Below are 22,323 nucleotides of genomic sequence, written 5' to 3'. Positions count from 1 at the left end.
GATAAGGAAGACGATAGTAGTAGCAGTAATAACAACAACAATGGAAAGCTAAAGGACGTAATGAAGAATAAGATTCCCAGTGATGGAATAAATCCAAATCTAACTAGCACAGGTGCAGAAATGGCGGAAATGGCCACAGATCCGATTGATCTGTGCACGCTAACGGACAAATCATAGCAGGAGATAAAGAATTAGAAGCTGGGAGCGAAGAATCGTCAGAAGAATCTAATTCTGAAATCTATGAAACTGGCGTATCGATTTCTAGCGAAATTGTAAGTGAAATTGGAAGCACAAGTGCGATTAGCGAGGACAAAAACCCACCAACTGTCAATCTGGAAGCAACCGATATAAAGAATAATAATGAACCTGGCCGAGATTCGGCATCTAAAAAGAAAGTGGAGAAGAAGAAATCCAAATTTAGAAAATCTCACAAACCATTAGATGACGAAACAACGGATAAGGGGAGTAATCAGGACCAAGCAAAGAAAAAATCTAGACCCCTCCGGAAAAGTTTGACTCCTACATTTAAAGGAGACACAGAACTTAAAAATCCAAAAAATGGGGCAGCTGAAAAGAGCAAGGGAAAACAACATCATCATGATACTGACAAACTAGGAGATTCTGTAGAACCATCATTGAGTGAGGTCCTGAGGACCATAAAGGATTTTCACTCGGATGTTAAAACCGATAGTCAAAGGAATCACGACGCGATTCAACAACTCCAAGGCGCTATCCAGAAGGTAGAAAATAATTGTACGGAGATAGTGGATAGAATGGCCTCGGTGGAGAGCCGCACAGAAAATCTAGAAGCAGATGTCATTAAACTTCAAAGTAGAGAAAAATCTCAAACTGCAATTATCGAAGACCTAATGACAAAGGTGGAGGACCTCGAGAACCGGGGAAGAAGAAATAACATCCGCTTCTTAGGAATAGCGGAAGGGGCAGAGGGAAGTGATGTCAAGGGATATATTGTCAACCTTTTAAAGTCTGCCATGCCCGAACTTTCAAAATGGGAATTGGAACGAGAAGCTAAACGTGCTCATCGCTTTCCTCTGACACTCCCTAAGAGACCTATAAAAGAAAATCAGTACCCAAGAGCTATTCTGGTCTGCTTTGGAAACTTTCTTTTACGTGAAGCAATTTATGACCTGGCTAGACCAACGAGTAGAAAAGAATATCAAGGAAACAAGTTCTTTGTCCGCCCGGATTTTGCCCACGCAACGGTTGAACGCCGATGGAGGTTGAGACAACTCTTTGCCCCATTTGAGCAGATTGGAGCAACCGTCTATCTGTTAAATCCAGCACGTCTAAGAGTACTCTACAAAGAAACATCAAGGAACTTTACAAGCGAGATCCAAGCAGAAGCTTACCTGCATGAACTCTCTGAACTAAGAAAATAGGAGGGGGAAAGTTAGCCAGCTGAACTGTTATATGGTTAAAGACTTTAGTTATCTCAGGCGATCAAGCAAGCGGTGATGCTCGGATCACTCGGTCGCCCACACCTGGGGCCCCTTGGTCCCAGGATGCCTCACGGATTGGCGGGGGAGGGAGGCGCGAGAGGGGGGGGGAGAGGGGGAAGGGAGGGTGAGAAGAAGGCAAAAAATGGAATGAGGGAATGGTGCAGAATTGATAATGGTCAAAGGATGCCAGCAAGGAAAAAGATTTCTGAAAGGCTTTTCGATATAGGTTGCTACACTCAATTTTGATGGCACGCATTAATATTTGTACAATGAATGTGGGGGGATTAAACGATTGGAGGAAAAGACAGAAACTAGCATACGTGGTAAAACATAATAGAATAGATCTTCTCTGTTTACAAGAGACCCACCTCCCTTGGTCTAAGAGAAATTTGCTTTTCATAAATGGATTTGAACTATTAGCCTGTACAACACAAACATCAACTATTAGTGGGGTCGCCATTCTAGGAAGGAAAAGTCTAGGGAAAGCGAGGAAAGTGAAAGTAGATAGCAATGGAAGATGGGTGATTATCGAGATGGAATTGGGCCTTACTATTTGTACGGTATATGGCTCTAATTAGGACGACCCGGAAATTTACGATTTTCTAGAAACAGAGCTTGCAAATTGGCCCTCTCCTTTGGTTTTTACAGGAGATTTAAATATCTCATCCGAATGGGGGACGGGCATATCGTATCGGGGAGAAAACCCAGAGTTTTTAAGGCGGTTCAAGCTATGTTAGCTTCTCATGGGCTTCAGGATCTATGGAGAGCTAAAGAACCCTTAAATGCAGTATATACTTATTTTTCTAATCCAGCCCAGAGATATTCAAGATTGGATTACTTTTTTGTTTCTGTTTTAGAATCTGAAAAAGTTAAGAGTTGTAGACTCCCAAGGGTTATTTCAGATCACAACCCTCTGTTGCTAAACTATGTTATGGGAGGGTTAGAACGGTCTAAGACAAACTGGACTTTTGAAAGAAGGCTGTTGGCAGATAGTAGATTTGTTGACCATTTGAAGATATGGGCTGGTGAATTCTTTGCGGCAAATAGATACAGCAAATCTCGGAACGGGGTCTGGGAGGCTTTTAAAGCTGCTTTTAGAGGAGAAACGATCAGCTGTGCAGCCAGGCTTAAAAGAGAAAATAGGAGCGAAGTAGAGAAATTAATGGATAAATTGGTTGAGGCGGAAGAACAACATATAAAGGATATTGCTTCAGGTGGTATTAGTGAGGCTAGTCAGGGTGTCTTGCTGGCAGTAAAAGCGGCATTGCAGAAGGAGGTTACACAGAAAGCAATCGGGGAGTATCAATCCTCAAGGGCAAAGAGGTACGAAACGGGAGAGCAAGCTGGCAGAGCACTTGCTCTTCGGATTAGACAGGAAAGATCAAAGAATGCGATTGTGTGTATAGAAGAGGAAGGGATAACATATACTGAGATAAAGGATATTCTGTTGGTGTTTAAAAAATACTATCAGAAATTATATGAGGAGGATCCTTTTAATAATAATCAGGAGGAGGGATGTATTGACAATGGACTCTGCTTGGATGATTTAACAAGAACAGCCCTCGATAAGGATATTACGTTTGATGAAGTTTTATCTGCCCTGCGAGAGTTAGCACCAGGGAAAGCATCTGGCCCTGATGGTCTCCCCTTGGAGGTATATAAAGCAATGGAAAAAGAGATCGTTCCTCTTTTAGTAGATCTATTTAACGGGATACTGTATTCGGGGGTGGTCTCGGACTCGTGGAAAGAAACTAGTGTTATAGTCTTTCATAAGAAAGGTAAACCAACTGAGAAACCGGGGTCATATCGGCCTATATCCTTAATAAATGCCGATACTAAACTATACTCAAAGATCTGGGCGAAGAGGTTGGGCAGGATCATAGGCGGTCTCGTCTCCCCGTGGCAACATGGTTTTGTTCCTGGGCGTGGTTCGACAGATCATACCTGTAGAGCGATTACTTTGTTTGATGCCCAGGAAGCCGGGGGGGGGGGAGATATGGCCATGATCCTGCTCAACGCAGAAAAAGCTTTTGATCGGGTGGGGTGGAGCTTCCTCTGGAGCATTTTGGACGGGAGAGGTTTTGGTCCGAATGTCATCAGGCTATCAAGGCTATGTATATAGATCCAGTGGCAGTTTAAGATAAGTAGAGGGACACGGCAGGGCTGCCCCTGCTCCCCCATACTATTCGCTCTGTACATAGACCCTTTTATTCAGAAAATTTTAGAGTGCCCTAGAATATCTCCAGTGATCTATAATGGCTACGAAAATAAGATATTAGCCTACGCTGATGATTTGGCGGTTATCACAACAAATCCGCAGCAGGCACTACTCCCGGAATTGGTACAGATGGCTAAAGTTTTCGGTCAAGGCTCTGGATGTCTTTTGAATGAATCCAAAACCCAGATAATTTGCTCTACGAATATACCAAGATCCGATTTTAAGGTATGTTGATTTTGCTATATATTTAGGGGTAAAGATTAATCCTTCAGTGGGGAAGATAGTGGAAGAGAACTATCCCCCCCTTATTAAATCCATAGAGACAGAACTGAAAAGGATGGATGTTCTTCATCTTTCTCTGGTTGGGAGGGTAAATGTCTTAAAAATGGTAGTTTCCCAGGGTGCTGTATCTATTTAGAGCCATTCCCCTATATATTGAGGAGAAAATTCTGAAGAAATGAGTCTGCCTTTATTAGGTTCATATGGCAGTATGGTAAGGTTAGACGATCAACAACCCTTATGTCCCTTCCGTGGGAAAGGGGTGGGATGGCACTCCTGAACCTGAGACTGTATCACTGGTCTTTTCTCCTGATCCAGATGTCAATTCTGTTCCAATGTGACACTGGCGTGACTAATGTAGACAGTCAGGGTCCCCCTCCAATCTTCAAACTGTTGATGGGGGGGGAAAGCAACGGGCCTATTGTTGACGGAACTGGAATATAGGTTCTATAGGAAGGCACGATTTAAGACCCTACTGGGGGCATGGCAAGTATGGAAATCAATCTTAAAATTCTTTCATGTCCCTAAAATTAACCCTTCTCTTCTTTTGGAAAATTCGAGTCTTTTTCCTCAGTTAAGTAATGATGGGAACCTACAAATATGGAAGGGCTTAGGGGTTAAGACTATTGGAGACCTAATGGTAGGAGACTAGATAAGTGGGTTTGAGGACATGCAAAGGAGATATGGCCTCCCTGTATATCAGTGGCTTATATATGGCCACATTACGGGTATCATACAGGCTTTAAGGCCAAAACTTAAACCCCTGGTAGACTTCCCTGTGGTTGAGGGCATTGGAAGAGGTTGTAGGAAGATAAAAGAGGGTTCGAGGCATGTGGGCTGCTGAATTCATATCTGTGCATAGATCGCCGCCTAGTGTTGGGTCCGGATGATTGCACATTGTTGTCCTGGAAGAGTCTTCGAAGTATCACGAGATAGGTGGCTCCTCCCCTGGACTACAGTGCGCATGGGCATCCTCTCCATCCTCAGATTGTTTTTTTCCGCCATTGGGTTCGGATGTTCAAATCTTAGCTCAAGTTAGGTAACTTTTTCTCAAAGCCAAAAGGCTTTCGCGAGCGTCGATATCGTTTCGATCGGTATCGATAATATTTATCTACAGGACATCTATTATCGGACGGCTTCCTTCACCTCTCGCATCGAGTTTCATCGACGATGGAGAGTCTAGGCCTTTTCAAAAGGTGTCCGCTTTGTAACGCCAAATATGCACACAACGACGTCCACCCTGTGTGCAACAAATGCTTGTCACCGGACCACAATGAAGACCAATGTATGGCCTGTGCCCGATTTAGATCAAAGAAAACTCTCCGGACCCGACGCGCGGCTCGACTGGAATCGAAGAGGCAAGCGCCGGAACCAGATAATATCTTCGGGACCGAAGACTAAGAAGTCGTTGAGATCCCGGACCAAAATGAACCATCGGAGCAGGGATCCACGCATGGATCCGACTATGAGGCCGATGAGGAGGAATATCTGGAAGAAGAGGAGAATTATGAAGTCGTCGACGAGGTAGGAGACGTCGACGTTCAGGCCCTTGGGGCCGAGGAAGATAGCTCAGATGAGCTAGGCCCAACCGTCGATACGGGGCCGATGGACATAATATCAATACGGCTCAGGTCGAGGGATCGCCACACTGCCTTACCCAAGATCTACCTTCAAGTTCAACAGCCCCGCAAAAAGGACCGGCTTCGAACACTTTAATTGATCCATCGGTTTCGAAACCAACTTTGGTTGATCTCAGCAAAACGAAACCGAAGCCAGCACAGTCGAAAACGAAAGTGCAACTGGCTCTAGTCTGCGCCAAGGCGTCGAAGCCCTCAGGCCGACGAAACAGATGAGGGACTTCGATGCGGGGAGCTTCCAGAAGGCCCTCGACTCGAGTAGCTGGGCGCCGAAGGCCAAGGTGAATGTTGTCGAGTCGAAGACGTTGGCGCCGAAGGGAGCCGCAACGCAGCTCGAATCGAAACGAAGCACCAATCCTCCATCTATGACGGGACCGGGGACAAACGTCGGTTCCACGTCAGAGGCCGACGCGGCACATGCAGCGCATAAGGCTCAAGTCATGGCCCTACACGTCGCGGAGTCGATTCACAGAATCAGAGGCAAGGCTTCGACTGCTGGACCTAAAAAAGCCACCACTACCAAGTTGGTCACCGCGCTTGCAACGTCGGCGCCAATAAAATACGGTTTACCACCGGCAGTGCGGCCGAAGATGTTCGAGCCGAAACAGTGCATCGGCATCATAAACCCGTATTCACCCAAAGGCCTACGAATGAGACCGAGGAATGAGAACCGAGACAGTTCATAGACTCGGAAACAGGAAGACTGCCTCTCTACAAAAGGAGAATAGTCCCTGAAAAGCCCATGGAGTCATTCAGAATTCTTCTAAAGAAAAAGAGGGGATCACCTGCGTCACCAGTGATGGTCCAACACTTGCAGACATATGAGCAGGAGCCTCAATCCTTTTCCCCTACATACTCAGATGCAGGGGCAGGTGACGATGATACTCAAGGTGATGGCGATGTGATGGACACTGATCGTGATGATCTGAACCGAACATGGGCAGACCCTGCTGACCTGGGTGACCCGCAACATGACCCTGATACTACGGCCTACAATGTCAAAACGTCTCCGACTGAAGACACTACAGCTTTCAACGCTCTGATTGAAAGAGCTGCGTTAAATCATGACGTTGAACTTCATAGTGATACTGTGGAAGTGGACTTCCTTGTGGACACATTCTCAACTTCTGAAAGAAGTGTAAAGATACTACCAATGCTCATGGGTGTTCTTAAACACGCCAAGGACATTTTCAAAGAAAATACTAGAGCAAGGGTAGTTAACCCAAGGATAGAAAAGAAGTATAGGCCGGCACCCGTGGATCCTGCCTATATTAAAGGACAATTTCCTTTAGATTCTATGGTGGTTGCTAATGCAAGAAAGAGGGCGAACTCGCAAACAACAGGAGATGCGCCTCCGCCTGATAAGGAATCAAAGATATTGGAAACATCTGGCAAAAGTGGCAGCACAGGCTGCAAACATCTGGCGCATTGCTAATACTCAGGCGCTTCTCGCCAGATATGATAGGGCCCACTACGATACTCTAGAGACATTATTGCAGCACCTCCCAGAACAATTCAAGGAAGGAGCAGAGCTGTTGGTTCAGGAAGGGAAGCTAATCTCCAACGCTTCCATCAAGTGTGCATTAGACACAGCTGACACTGCAGCTAGGGCTATAAACACTAGCGTCATGCTAAGGCGACATGCTTGGTTGAGAATATCTGGTTTCAAACCAGAAATACAGACCACCATTCTTAATCAGCCAGTTAACACGGACTTCTTGTTTGGCCCAGAAGTTGATGCCACCCTAGAAAAGATAAAAAAGGACACAGAAACTGCAAAGTCCATGAGGGCTCTGCAGTCGCAGTAGTTTCGGGGTGGTTCCTTTCGTCGATCCAATAACAGAGGACCATCAAGGGGCCAAAACACCCAACAAACGCAGTATAACAAGGGAGGTACACAATCCACCTACAATAAGAATCCCAGAGGTGGATATAGAGGAAATAACATCAAGGGCAGAGGAAGAGGAAACAACAACTCCAGATCCTCTGCCAATACCAAACAGTGACGCCTTGTCACTGCCCCCGACCATCTAACACCTGTCGGGGGGAGACTACAACAGTTCCTGTCTGTATGGAAATCCATCACCACAGACAGGTGGGTAAGAGATATTGTACAGTACGGGTATTGTCTAGAGCTTACAGCCACTCCACCCACCATACCTCCAAGACACCGTCCTATGTCCGCAGAGCACTTACACTTATTGCAGCAAGAGGTCGTCAGTATGCGGCAAAAAGGAGCCATAGAGCTCGTGCCTCTAGCGGAACAAGGGTCGGGGCTGTACTCTCTGTACTTCTTAATTCCAAAAAAGGACGGGTCTCTCAGGCCCATATTCGACCTAAGACCCCTGAACCAATACATTCTGTCGGAGCATTTTCACATGCTCACCTTACAGCAAGTCCTACCGCTTTTAAGTCAGGGAGATTTCCTCGCAACACTGGATCTCAAAGATGCGTACTTCCACATACCCATACACCCCTCACACAGACAGTATCTCAGGTTCACCATTCAGGATCAACACTACCAGTTCAAGGTCCTCCCCTTTAGAGTGACGACGGCGCCCAGAGTATTCACCAAGTGTCTGGCGACAGTGGCGGCACACCTCAGGAGACAGCACATACAAGTCTACCCTTACCTGGACGACTGGCTTATTCAAGCAAAGTCAGCCCAGCTGTGCGCCACCCACATGTCCCACACCATTCGCCTCCTTCACGATCTGGGATTCTCACTGAATTACACAAAGTCACATCTTCAACCCGCCCACGTACAGCAGTACCTGGGTGCGACAATAGACACTCTGGCAGCCACAGCTTAGCCAAATTCAGTGAGGATCAACAGCATGCAATTGCTGATACAAAAATTCAGACCTCAACGCTCCCTTCAGGTGCGAGTGTTCATGCAGTTGATAGGCATGATGGCCTCCTGCAACTTCATAGTCCCGCACGCAAGACTACATATGCGCCCGCTTCAGGAGTGCTTGGTACGTCAGTGGAACCAGGCTCAAGGGCAGTTGAAAGACCTAGTGTTGTTGAGCGGTCGGGCATACAACTCTCTGCATTGGTGGAATCCACAAAACCTCTGCAAGGGCCGACTGTTCCAAGAGCCTGTACCACAGATAATACTGACAACGGACGCGTCTCTCCAGGGATGGGGAGCTCATGTACTCCATTACACAGTGCAGGGACTATGGACGACACAGCAGAAGAAGATGCCCATCAACCTTCTAGAGCTGATGGCAATCTTCATGGCAATGAAAGCTTTCAAAGTACATCTCTGCAACAAAGTTGTGTTGATGCTGACGGACAACATGACTGCAATGTACTACATACAGAAGCAGGGAGGAACACACTCTACACAGTTGTCTCACCTGGCTCAGAGCATGTGGAAGTGGGCCATTCAGAAGAACATGTTCCTCATGGCAGAACACCTCCCGGGCAAGGACAACCAGATGGCGGACCTGCTCAGCAGGCACAGCCACCAGATGCACGAGTGGGAGATACATCCATCAGTACTCCAACCGTACTTCCAGCAATGGGGTCATCCACAGATAGACCTGTTCGCCACAAGGGAAAACGCAAAATGCCAAAACTTCGCAAGCAGGTTCCCACACCCACAGTCGCACGGCAATGCGATATGGATGAACTGGTCAGGCAAATTTGCATACGCTTTTCCCCAGCACCTCTGATACCGCTGGTGGCACGCAAACTACGGCAACACTCGATGACCCTCATCCTGGTTGCTCCAATGTGGGCACGCCAACCATGGTACACCACGTTTCTGGAACGATCAGTGGTACCGCATCAACGGCTACGCCTCACACCCAGGCTTTTGACGCAGAACCATGGAGACATTCAGCATCCAGATCCGCAACAGCTCAACCTGGCGATCTGGCTCCTGAAGTCCTAGAATTTGGCTACCTCAACTTGCCGCTGGAATGTATGAATATCATCAAGGAGGCAAGACGGCCCACAACCAGAGCATGCTATGCGGCTAAATGGAAAAGGTTTGTCATATATTGTATCAACAATGACATTAACCCACTGGATGCATCTATTCAGAACGTCATCTGTTATTTGTTGCATTTATACAGAAGTAATCTAGCGTGCAGTTCCATTCACATACATTTATCCGCCATAGCAGCCTATCTTCAAAACAGGCAGTACCTTCTCCTTATTCAGAGTGCCATTAAAGCTTTTCTGGAAGGACTTAAAAGAGTGATCCCTCCCAGACGCCCACTGTCACCAGTCTGGAACCTGAATGTAGTCCTCACCAGGCTAATGGGACCACCTTTTGAACCTCTACACTCTTGTGAGCTTCAATTTCTGACTTGGAAAGTTGCTTTCCTAGTGGCCATTACCTCGCTGAGGAGAGTTGGTGAACTCCAGGCACTCACCATCCAAGAGCCATTCATCCAGGTCCACGCAAATAGGGTGGTACTACGCACCAACCCTACATTTATGCCTAAAGTGATTTCGCAGTTCCACATGAACCAGACCATAGAACTGCCAGTTTTCTTTCCCAATCCAGAAAATGTCGCAGAGAGATCCCTACACACGTTGGATGTCAAAAGGGCTCTTTTGTACTATATAGACAGAACAAAGGATTTTAGAAAAACAAAACAGCTTTTCGTTGCCTTTTCTCCACAACACAAAGGCAACCCCATTTCCAAGGCAGGGATAGCCAGGTGGATTGTTAAATGTATACAGATTTGCTATGCCAAGGCTAAACGCACACTAACCATTCCACCACGAGCACACTCCACACGTAAGTTAGGAGCGTCCATGGCTTTCCTGGGGAATATTCCTTTAGAAGAGATATGTAAGGCAGCCACTTGGTCCACCACACATACATTTACGAAACACTACTGCGTAGATGTGCATTCTAAACAGCAGGCAGCTGTAGGACAGGCTGTTCTCAAAACTTTTTCAGACTGCTGCAGCTTGCACGTGCAGCCGCCGCTAACAGGGGGGACTGCTATGCAATCTATGCACAGATATGAATTCAGCAGCCCACATGCCTCGAACCGAATATGCTACTTACCAGTATGCATCTGTTCTTGGCATGTAGGGCTGCTGACATTCATATCGCCCACCCTCCTCCCTGCCGCCTGTAGCAGCTGTAGCATTCAGAATTACTATCTAGCATGGACATCACTCACTGTATTGCACTCCATCTCTGCCACAATGGCGAAAAACAATCTGAGGATGGAGAGGATGCCCATGCGCACTGTAGTCCAGGGGAGGAGCCACTTATCTCGTGATACTTCGAAGACTCTTCCAGGACAACAATGTGCAATCATTCGGACCCAACACTAGGCAGCGATCTATGCACAGATATGAATGTCAGCAGCCCTACATGCCAAGAACAGATGCATACTGGTAAGTAGCATATTCGTTTATAATATGCTGGCATCCAGTTTACAGGATGATGTAGGAAAAGTAGAAAGTGACTGGGCAATCAAATTGGGAAACCCGGATGTAGATTTGGACCTAGCATTATGGTTAAATAAAAAGATCTTTCGGGCGTCCAATTTACGGGCACAACATTTTAAAACAGTTTTTAATCTGTATCATACACCGGCCAAACTATTTGCCTGGGGTGTCAGGAATGATGACTGCTGCCCGTGATGCAATAAGGGGCAAGCAGACTTATTCCATATGTTTTTTACTTGTGACGGGCTGGCCCTTGTCCTGGATGGAGTAACAAACTTTTGGGAGGGGCTGCTAGGTCATAAGATCGATCTATCCCCAACACTGATGTTATTTGGCTCAGATTCTAAACTGGTTTTAACAGAGGATGAGGCTGCTTTGGCTTTTATGTCGGTCGCTGTGCTCAGAATCTTGATCTCGGCCGGATGGAAGGATGTTACAGCCCCCTCTTTTCAGATGTGGATCTCCAGATTTTTGGGTATTTATAATATTGAGTCTTGTCTCTATGAACTTAAAGGTGCTAAAAACGAGAGATGGGAAGACGATTATGGGCCCCAGTAAAGAAATGGCTGGAGGACAGAATAAGAACTTGAAATGTACTGTATTGTTATATTTATTGATAGATCTTCTGCATCTTTTTTATCCCCACGTCAAATAATGTGTTTTTAGCTGTTTATATTGGAGTGATCATGTAATTGTATCAGATGTTCCTATACCTTGCTTGTGATTAATTATGTATTTTGTCAATGCACCATGAACTCCAAAAAAAAAAAGGTTGCTCATGGGTCATATTATGGGACATTCTTTTAGAGATAAAACACAACTTTCCCTTTTCAAAATATTCAGATTTTAGATATCTGCCTGGCAGCAACATAAATGTGCGTCAATAGTTTACATATTGCATTATGGAAGCTGCAGTTTTTATTTTAATTCTGTTAATATATTTCATGAAGAGGATGCCCGTAAACGGCAGTGATTGAAAACAACCTCCAGCCTCCTTGATGCACGTCCAGTATCGTATTGTAACCTTCTTAGAATAGGAATTGCTGAAGTCACAACTAACATATAACTATCTTCATTTTTATTGACCTGAAAATTCAGAGTATTTTACAATGTCACTTTTTTACAAAACAGGCAAGAGACACTACTTAAAGAATTAGCAACATTTGCGGAAGGTTATTATGCAGAAATTGAAAATGCCAAGAAGAAAATTGTAGAAAAAGTGGACGATTTGAAAGGTGCAATGCAACTAGCTAGAGGATCTAAAGAAACCCCATCCTCCAGAGCTTATTTTAATTTGAATCAGGTATTTTAAGTTTAGATAAATATCTATATTTAAGCTTATTTTTCATGTAATGACTCTCAACCAGATGAAGACATTTGTTCTCTTGTTAAATGATTAGTTTCTGAAATTGCTTTTAGGGACTGTTTCGTCCATTATATTTATTGATTTACAGAGCTCTTAAAAGGTGCATACCTTTTGCAGTAATAGTTTTCCACCTTGGAACTCTCTGTAGTGCACTTTTCACCTCATAACTTTCCGAGCGCTATATAAAATCTTAGAGACATCTAGCTGCAGATTCCTTATCTTAGAATATCCCTCCAGGCGTCGGACTGGATCCGGAGAATTTTTCTCAGCAGCACCTCTGCGTGCCTGGGGACAGCGCCGTGTGGCTCTGCCCTGACGTCGCCCACGGACATGACGTCAGTGAAGCCACATAAGCCCCTCCCAGGGTGCTGAAGGTCCGTTTTCTTCTTTTCCGCGTCCCAACGCGGTTCCAGGCGAAGCGGTACCTCTGGCCTGGTTCTTGTTGTCAGGTCTTCTTGATGCCGTTTTGTGTCTGTTAACAGTGTGCTATGCCTACGGGCTTTAAGTCGTGTGGATCCTGTACGTGGCGACGGATCCGCATGAGATCTGTATGTGGTGATTGGGCAAGCACCACTATTCCAAGGAGTGCGACGCCTGCCGGCAGCTTAAACCAACTGGAGTCTCTTCGGGAGCGTCGGATGACGTTGTTTTCCGCCCAAATGTCTTGTTAGGAGTCCTCGTGACGCCAGTCTCCATCTCGGGCTGGAGTTCCTGCTCAGACCCGGTCACAGATTCGTTCCTGCAGACGTCGCTTGCCTCATGCAGGTAAGCATTAGAAGTAGTTACGGAGTCGCTGACCTCGTATAAACCTGAAGTCGATGCCCGCTGCTCCCGGTCTTCACCGGACACGGGTCCTCAGGAGTCAGCCCCCACCTACCCACCATTTCTTGGTGCTGGGCGACCAGAGCCTAGATGGAAGCATATTCTTGGGCTTTGCAGGCCATCTTTTGGTCAACCCCTCTCTCTGGCGCGCCTGCGGGCCCCAAGAAGGGTTTAGAGACTCTGATTGTGTCTCTGCCGGCTGGTTCAGGCTTGGCGCCGATCGAGTGCCATGGCTCTGATTCCAGAGTCGCTGCGATGTCGGGACACGGCCCGGAGGGGCATCCCAGTCAGACGTCAAGCCCTCCTGTGGCGTCTCTGCACAGTCCTGTGAGGCTCCCTGGCCTGATGCCGGTTGCGGCTGCAGCGTGGAGCTCAACTCCGAGCCAACTTCGTTCCTCTCCGCAGATCTCCATTTCTGAGGTCGAGTCGACTCTGCCCCACGGTGTGGCAGTCGTCTTCGGGGGTCATCGATGGTGACATGACGCCATCTTGACTCTGGTGCCGTCTCCTGCTGCTCCTCTGTTGGTCGAAGACGAAGAGGCCCCTGAAGGTTCCCCACCCCCTGAGTCGTATTGATGCTCCTCGGAGCAGGTGCCCAGGGGGCGGGACAGTGGCAGGCCCGTGGTCACCCTCTGTCCCAGTGCCTTTACAGTCTGGTGGGTGAGTTAGCTTCCAACCGTCCCCTACGCATGGGTTGTTGTCACCACCTAGAATGGCCACGGAGGCTAGTGCGGTTTTTGTGAGGGCTGTTCACACAGATGCCAACATCTTACAATTCCAGTCTCCCTCCGTCCCTCTGCCTTCTAATCCCTTGTTGGAGCTAATGCAATAGGGCACCGCAGAGTTGGAACCCTTAATGCCTTTTGGTGGGTCGTTATTTGGCACCCTTCTTGGGACTTGGGCAAGACCCTCATCAGGAGACAGTGGATCATGCTATTGCACATAGTCATCGCTCGGCTCCAGGTGACCCTGTTTGCTTGTCTCTCCATCCTATGGCTCAATGGCTGGTACTTCAGGCAGCCTTGGTCTGGGTGCCTACCTCTCTTCCTCTGTTGCTCCCTCCCACTCAGGAGTCTGGTTGGTTGGAGTCATGTGGTCGCGATGTCTTTGGTCCATCAGTTCGGGCCTTGGGTCTCTGAACTCGTCTTGCGCTTTTGCATGGGCTACCTTTGCCCTTTGGAACTCAGCCGAGCATCTCCTTCCTTCTCTTCCAGAGGGCCCTCGAGCTGACCTGGCTCGGCTGCTTCATGATGGCCATGAAATGGCACAATTTTCCATTCGGTCGGCCATGGACACCACTGACTCTGTGGGTCTGGCTATGGTCAGGTCGGTTGCTCTGCGTCGCCATGCTTGGCTACGCGATGGCAGTTGCCTCGGATCTGCCCTTAGATGGGATATCCCTTTTCGACAGTCATGCTGACTCCGTGGTCCAACGTCTTATGTCTGGGTGTCTATGAATTCTGTTGTTTCCAGTCCTCCTTGCGGACTTTTGCTTTTCGTTTCAATGTTGTCACTGTTTTTTCTGGTATCTGTCTCTGGGTTCAAGATGATATTTCCCGAACCGATTACTTTGCCCTTCTTTGGTATGGCTAGTCAGCTGTTTTTCTATTTCTTTTTGTGTCCTCGGTCTATGAGCTCGTCTCAGAAGATGTCCCTTGCTGTTTGAAGGGATGAGACGGACCTCTGTGGGTTATTTGTTGGCTATTGTATAGCTACTCTTCCATGCAGGGTAGTTTCTAAAGCTTCTGTGGAGTCTTCTTCGAATGGTTATCCTGTCCCTCTGGGAAATTGTCCTATGGATCATTCTTTAGGTTTCTCTCTTTGTTCCACTTTCCTACTGTTGTAGGACGTCCCCTCTGTTGCGCCCCACAGGATTGGCGTTGCTCTCTCAGGGGGTTTGTGCGTTTCGGTTGGTCCGTAGCGCACTCCTGCCCCTGTGGATGCAGACTTCTCCAGGGTGTTGTTGGGTTCTCCAACGCCTGGTTCACCCCAGCATTTTCCTTCAGCTTTTCATTCTGATTCTGTGCGGATGTGGTATTTGAGTACACACTGTGTGTGTTCATTGTCACGGGGTGTCTGCAGTATATCTTACGCCATTGACTTGGGTGTGTTCTGTCTGGTGGTATTGCCCACTCTCCTATCCCTGTGGAGGGGAAGTGCTTTGGTCTTCTGTAATGGTTCAGAAACTGTGTGGTTTTGGGCCTATGGGTTGTGGAGTCCACACCAGGCACGTCTCTGCTGCACGTTGCCTTGTGCCCTGTTTTCCTATGCCCTTCCCAGGCAGGGGCTCCAGTCCCCTTGCTCCTCCCTGCGCAAGGATTCGGGTACTTCTGCTCCGAGCCTCTGCTGCTGTTATCGATGGAAGTATTCTTCTTTTAAGATACTCTTTGTCTTTATATTGTATCTGTATATGGGTAAATATACATGTTCGAGGCATAGGAGCTGCAGATAGTACACTTAGCATTAGATCACCATCTGGTGTTGGGCTCGGATGGTTGCACCTTGTTGTTGTCTTGGAAGAAGTCTTTGAAGTCGCGAGATAGGTGACTCTTCCTTTTAACAATAGTGCGCATGAGTTTCGACTGCATCCTTAAATTGTTTTTTTCGCCATTGGGTTTGGATGCAACTTTTTGCGCACCGATTCGAAACTTTGTTTTCATAACTTTTTCGGCGCACAAAACATCTATAACTCTTCATATACAATCTAAACTTAGACGCAACAGTCATCTAATCTATTCCGGTCGTCGACCCGGGCCATGGGGCCTATCGACAACGGTGGGCCTATGGCTAATGGAAAGGACGCCGTTCAAGAAATGCCCCCAATGTGGAGCAAAATTCCCACACAGCGACCATCATAAGGTCTGTAACCTGTGTCTCTCGCCGAAACACGAGTCTAGCTGCCAAGCCTGCGCCTCTTTTCGATCAAAGAAGACAATTCGTGATCGCCGGGCTCGACGACACATCATGGCGCAGAGATCAGCTCCGGAACCAGTGGACATCGTCGATGAAGGCCCAGATATCGCTGAAGAAGATTCCGAAGAGTACTACTGCCCCTGCCCCAAACCCACCATCACAAAAGGCACTGGTCTAGACTTCGCCTGCTGGCCCAAGTCTCGACCGAAAACATACTTCAGAAGCCCCACCTTGGAGCCCAGCTCCGAAGTAAAATTATAAACTTTCCTCTAGCTCGGTACCTAGCAAACCACATGTCCTAGTCCCACAGGCGCCTTCGATACCGGAGCCAAAAGGACACTCTGCTCCGAAATCGGTTCCAATCCCGTCCGCGCCGAAAGACAGCCTGGCCCTGAACACATCCAGGCCTAGTGATAAAACGGCTTCAAACACCTACAAGCCTAAACATCACGATCCAGCTCCAAAACCCAAGTCTTCGGAACCGAAAGCAATGCCAAAGGATTCTACCACGCCTCCTAAGGCCAAAGACCACAAAACTAAACCACGCTCAGAATCGAAAAAAACGTCGCTGAAAGCGGTTATCGACAAAGAGGAACTGTTTCATCCGGATCCTGTTGATCCTAAACAGAAGAAAATCCTCATTGATCCTAAAACAGGACATGTCATAGCTGTGCAATCCAACAGCAAGAACCCACATACTCCTGTAAAGGACTGTGCCACTTCACCTATGCCTCCTTCTTCTCCTGTACATCCTTCTAATCCACTTCCTCTCCCTAAACCAGCTACACCACAGCCTGTACCTTCTCCACCACATACACCACCACAAAATGATGATGATTTGGGCAGGGTGGAACCCTATGGATCTGTTCACACATCCACAACCTGTACCACAGGATGACTGGGACTTCAATGACCCAATAAACCTCCTAAGCCCCCAGCCATACCCAACAAAACCATATCCTCCCGACGACAATATTGGTTTTGGCCAACTTATTAATAGGGCTGCGGTTTTCATGGTGTGACTATGCACTCAGGCACACCAGAGGAGGATTTCCTTTTAGACATGTTTGAACAGTCCCAAAGATCAGTACAAATTCTACCAGTCCCAAAGATCAGTACAAATTCTACCCATGATCAAAGGCGTCATTAAACATGCCCCTGAAGTATTTAAAGATCCGGTAAGAGCTAGGATTTTAAATCCTAGAATAGATAAGTAATATAAACCTGCCCCACAAGACCCAGTCTATATTTAAAGGACAGCTGCCTCTAGACTTACTAGTAGAGTCTAACACTAGAAAGCATGCTAATTCACAGACATCAGGGGATGCAATACCCCCAGATAAAGAATCCAAACTGCTAGAAGCAACAGGCAAAAGGGTAGCTGCGCAGGGGACCAATCACTGGCACATAGCTAATACCCAGGCATTACTGGCTAGATATGATAGGGCTCACTACAACCAATTAGAGACCCTATTACAGCATTTGCCAGACAATATAAAGCCCAAGCAAATGACCTCATTCAAGAGGGTAAATTAATAACAAATGCCTCTATTAAATGTGCACTTGACGCAGCACACACTGCTTCAAGATTCATTAACACCAGTGTACTGCTCAGACGACATGCCTGGCTGCGTATTTCTGGTTTTAAGCAGGAGGTCCAGACAACAATTTTAAACCAGCCGTCCAATCAAGAGCACCTTTTTGGACCGGCTGTGGATACAACTCTTGAAAAATTGAAAAAACACAGACTGCAAAGTCCATGGGAGCCTTACAGTCTCCACAAATACGTGGTTCCTTTTGTCGCTCCTTTTAAAGAGGAGCCTCAAAAAATATCAGTACAGACACTTCATCCTCATTCAAGACTACCACTCAAACACCCCCCAACAGAGGTTATTTTAAAGGAGGTTATAAAGGAAAAAAAGGCAGAGGACGAGGTATCAATAACACTCGTACCTCCCCTGCCTCTAAACCGTGACTTCCCTCCACTCCCCCCAGGCCATTCCACTCCGGTCAGGGAGGATTATCATAGTTCCTACTTGTCTGGAATTCCATCACAACAGACAAATGGGTAACACCGATTATCCAACATGGGTACTGCCTAGAACTTACAGCTACACCCCCTACCCCCCCCCAACATACGACCCAAGCAGCGTCCCATGTCCACAGAACATCTTACGCTATTAAAACAAGAAGTGCTCTTGCTGATTCAAAAGCAAGCCATAGTGCCAGTCCCCTTGCTTTATCAGGGAACAGGAGTCTACTCCCTGTATTTCCTAATCTCCAAAAAGGATGGGACTCTCCCATTTGCAAGACTTCAAATGCGTCCATTACAGGAATGTCTAGCACTTCAGTGGAATCAGGCTCAAGGACAACTTACAGATCTGGTGTTGGTGGACAGCCGCACACACCGCTCTCTGCAGTTGTGGAACACAACAAACCTATCCAAGGGGCGGCCGTTCATCGAGCTAGTTCACAGATGGTTCTAATAAACGCATCACTCACAGGATGGGGAGCCCATCTCCTCAATTACACCACTGAAGGCAAATGGATCACTCAATAGAAAGTGCTTCATATCAAACATCTGGAACTATAAGCAATATTCCTAGCACTAAAATCATATCAACTCCACGTGTGGTATGGGGTGGCACACAAAGATGCTACAGGCGCTGTCAAGGAGGTCCCGTCCCGGCAACTACAAGGTAAGCTTCTTTGCTGGAAGGCTGGGGGACAACGCTGACACCCTTGGACCACTTCAACTTAGGCTTGTAGATACGGGTGCAGTGGTTCCTGGCAGTGTCTGGTTAATGCGATCTCGGATTCCACTCTGGTCTTTCTTAGGTACCTGCAAGTTGCAGGGGAGCAGCTCAGCTGCTCCGCAGGCTTTCCTTAGTTTTGGCAGAAGTGCTGGAAGTCCTCCCAGGCTTTTGCAGGCACAGCAGCTTTGGAGGGCGAGTAAACTGGCTTAATCATTCGAAACAGCAGCTAGGCCAGCAGGGTTGGCGCCAAGTCAGTAGATTCTTCCACAGATTTTGCTTATCATGGTGCTTCGGTCCTTCTCTTTTGGTCTGATGGATCTGATTTACTGGTGCCAGGGACTCCCCTAAATACTAGATTTAGGGACATAAGGGGAGTGTATGATAGTAGCCAATGGGCTACCGACCTGTGGGGTCACTACACCCTCTATATGACTACTTCCTGTGGGAAGTGGGCATAACCCTATCCCAGAGTTACTAAGTTTGCCATCACAAAGATGTCAGACTCTGAAAAGTCCTATTCACTTCAGGTAGCCCACCTTAGGGGTGGTACTATCCTGATGATAGACACGCCTATCTGAATACTAATTTTCCCACCTGTCCAGGTGCCAAAGGGGCTCTGGACAAAGGAGGTCCGCATCCTCTCCTTGGAGGGAACCCAAATTTGCATTCCAAAGATAGAGTGCTCTTTGAAGCTCCCAGTCTTGGAATGGTCATCCTGGTTCAGGGGGTGTAAAGACCCTCTGCCTGAGCAGGCTTAGGCAAAGGCTCTCACCACTGGGAGTCAAACCGGTCTGTGGTGGTAGGCTGGCTAGGACAGGTCACTCAGCATACCAGTAGGTGGTAGGTTTTCAAGGGGCACCTCCAAGTTGCCCTGTGAGTACATGCATTAATAAATCCATCGCTGGAATCAGTGTAATGAGTAATACAAGATGTTTGTAGGGGGGACTCTTTTTTTGACCAGGGTTTCTAGCACGTACTTAAAATGGCTTCCCTGGCCACTTGTGCTGGCAGTTTTTGAACTGGCCAGCACAGGGGCAAATCTGCCCAGGTGGATATGTCCACACATATAAAATAATGCACCCTGCCTTAGGGCTTTATGGCCTGCTGTAGGTGTGAATTACAAATATTACATGCAGTGTAAGGAGACTTCGCACATAGGTGTGTGACATGTTGTGTTTTGAGTTTTTAGAGCACTTTGTCACCCAACCTGCAGTTTTAGTCTATATGAGTTTGTTGCTAGGTCCCCTAGAGTGGCACAAGAAATGCTGCATCTCTTAAGGACCCTCTTTAGTATATATGCCCTTAGTACCAGAGGTACCACTTACAGGGGTGCTAAAGACCTGGTCATTTAAGGATTAAATGACAAGTTCTCTTGTTTTGGGTAAAGAACACTGGTGCTTGGAACCTCTGTAGCATGAACCCAATGTACTTAAGTTCAAGATGCATCAAATACCAGATAAAAAGTGGGGGGACAACTGCAACAAAATCCAGTTTCCTACAATGTCTACCACAATTTAAGTGTTTGATACTCTTACCTTTAGTGCAGCTTCAGTCCTTTGCCCTAGGTGTCCATGTATTTTTATCCTGCCCCCAACCCTTTTCAGTGGCCCGATCCATCTCCCCGACTTGGTGGAACTGAAATAGTCCGGCTTTGTGTGGCATATAATAGGTAGGTACTGAAAAGAACACCGCTTTGGTTGTAACATGTTTGAGAAGCACCCCTTGGGCCTTGCAATCAATGGGAGACGTTCTATAGGTTGTTGATATAGGGAAAAACTAGGTCCACTAGTCAGCATAACTTTCTTGATTACCTTATGTTGCAAATCAACGTTATGTAGAAATTGCAGAATTGTTTTTTCTGTTATCTGTTTAATTCAGGTTCTCCAATTCTAGGTTATTAGTCGATTGAAGTTACCAGTCAAGGATTGCTGTTCCTTTGTTGATGGTTTAAAGTCCAGAATATTTCCAGGGTAAGTTGAAAATACTTGTTGTAATAGATGTCAGTTAATGTAGTAAATGATGTAACTGAAGTTAATTGAGTTTTATGTCCTGTTATAATATTCAAAAATCTTAATCCATTTAAAGTATTTTCTTTCTTTTACTTTGATATTTAGGCTTTCATGTTCATTAACTTTAATTGCAACCTATGGTAAGTAATATACATGCTAATCCATTACCTGTTTAGATTTCTTTTCCTCAATCAACATTGCTTTCCTGTTCATTAACATGATTCCTAGCAGTAAAATTGCCCAAAGCCTTCAATACCTGGTCGTAGATTTTCTTTAGGCTTAAATGTTTTACTAAGTTCTAAGTAGTGGTGAAAAAATACAACTGCTACCGTCTGGTATGTGTTTGTCCTCGCCATTATTGGTTGTCTCTCATCCTGATTATGAGCAGCTGCAGATACAGCTTTTCCTGCGGTGCGGATAGGCGACCAATAATTGGCGCGCACATGCATGGGACCAAATACGGTGTGAACTAGGCGTTTATTATTAAGACAGAACCCCAGCACACAGAATAAGTATATTGGCTTCAAGTGGACTGCCAGACGGCACGATTTGTCCCAAGGAGACCCTTAGGATCAATATAGGGGTAGAAACGCCGCCAAATCAATGGGGATTGTCTGTTGCATAATTACATTTTAGATAGGAACTGATAAATATTTGTTCCACTGTTATTTTGAAAGGAATGTTTTAATACATCCTACTGTATATATGGATCAGTGTAAATACTGCACACCACTGCACTTTCTGAGCATTGCACTGTCTTTACTTTAATTGATTGTTGACATCTATTTGATACATTTTGAGAATAAATAGAGCAATATATTGTATAGATCTAGAGTTTAACTATATGTGAAAGAGTCACACTGAACAATTGTTTATTTACGTGGATCTGAATATAAGCGCCATCCAAGTGAGCAGATGTCCGTCCTTTCTCAGGGTGCCTTCATATATAAATAGATGTCTGTGTGAGATACGCACAAAGGTTGTGAAGTGTACCAGATCCGACCCAAATTTCCGTGGCTGTTTGCGACACCACAGCAGATGAAGGCATTTAAAGAAGCCATGCTTCCAATATTTGGAGCTTTGTTGTATCCTTGTGATACACCTACGAATCCTTAGAGGCCTCCAGGTGAGTGATCAGCAGCAGGTCTGGCTTCGACATAATCTATGCCTGCCAAACCTGCCTTGAGTTCAGCTCTAACTCCGGAGCAGACTATGCACACAGCACAAAGATCCTTTCATTTTCCTGCCACGTATATGCCTCCAGAGCTGGAGGAGGATGCCCATTCCATTGTCTTGTCCGACTCAAAAACAACCCTGTCTCCATCTTTGCTGAAGTTTTGCCCCAGAACAGATCTGATGTCCCTGGACCCCCGTACCTTCTGACTGATAAAACAGTGCCTTTGCCTAGGAACCACCCTCCAGTGCTCCAGCAA

At 46.5% G+C, this 22,323-nt stretch overlaps 1 protein-coding gene across 1 annotated transcript in view; it reads left to right on the top strand.

Annotated features, from left to right (window-relative positions):
• Positions 1-22,323, top strand: part of RNF17 (ring finger protein 17) — a 2,333,865-nt gene that overhangs the window by 284,133 nt on the left and 2,027,409 nt on the right. Inside the window, exons 10-11 of the mRNA XM_086933472.1 lie at positions 12,156-12,327; positions 20,775-20,851. Coding sequence (XP_086789598.1) covers positions 12,156-12,327; positions 20,775-20,851 — 249 coding nt within the window. The remainder of the gene's footprint in view (positions 1-12,155; positions 12,328-20,774; positions 20,852-22,323) is intronic.

This window comes from Lissotriton vulgaris, chromosome 8 (genome assembly GCF_964263255.1).
Source record: "Lissotriton vulgaris chromosome 8, aLisVul1.2, whole genome shotgun sequence".
NCBI lineage: Eukaryota > Metazoa > Chordata > Amphibia > Caudata > Salamandridae > Lissotriton > Lissotriton vulgaris.
The sequence above is the reverse complement of the archived record's forward strand: the minus strand, read 5'-3'. Positions and strand labels throughout refer to the sequence as shown.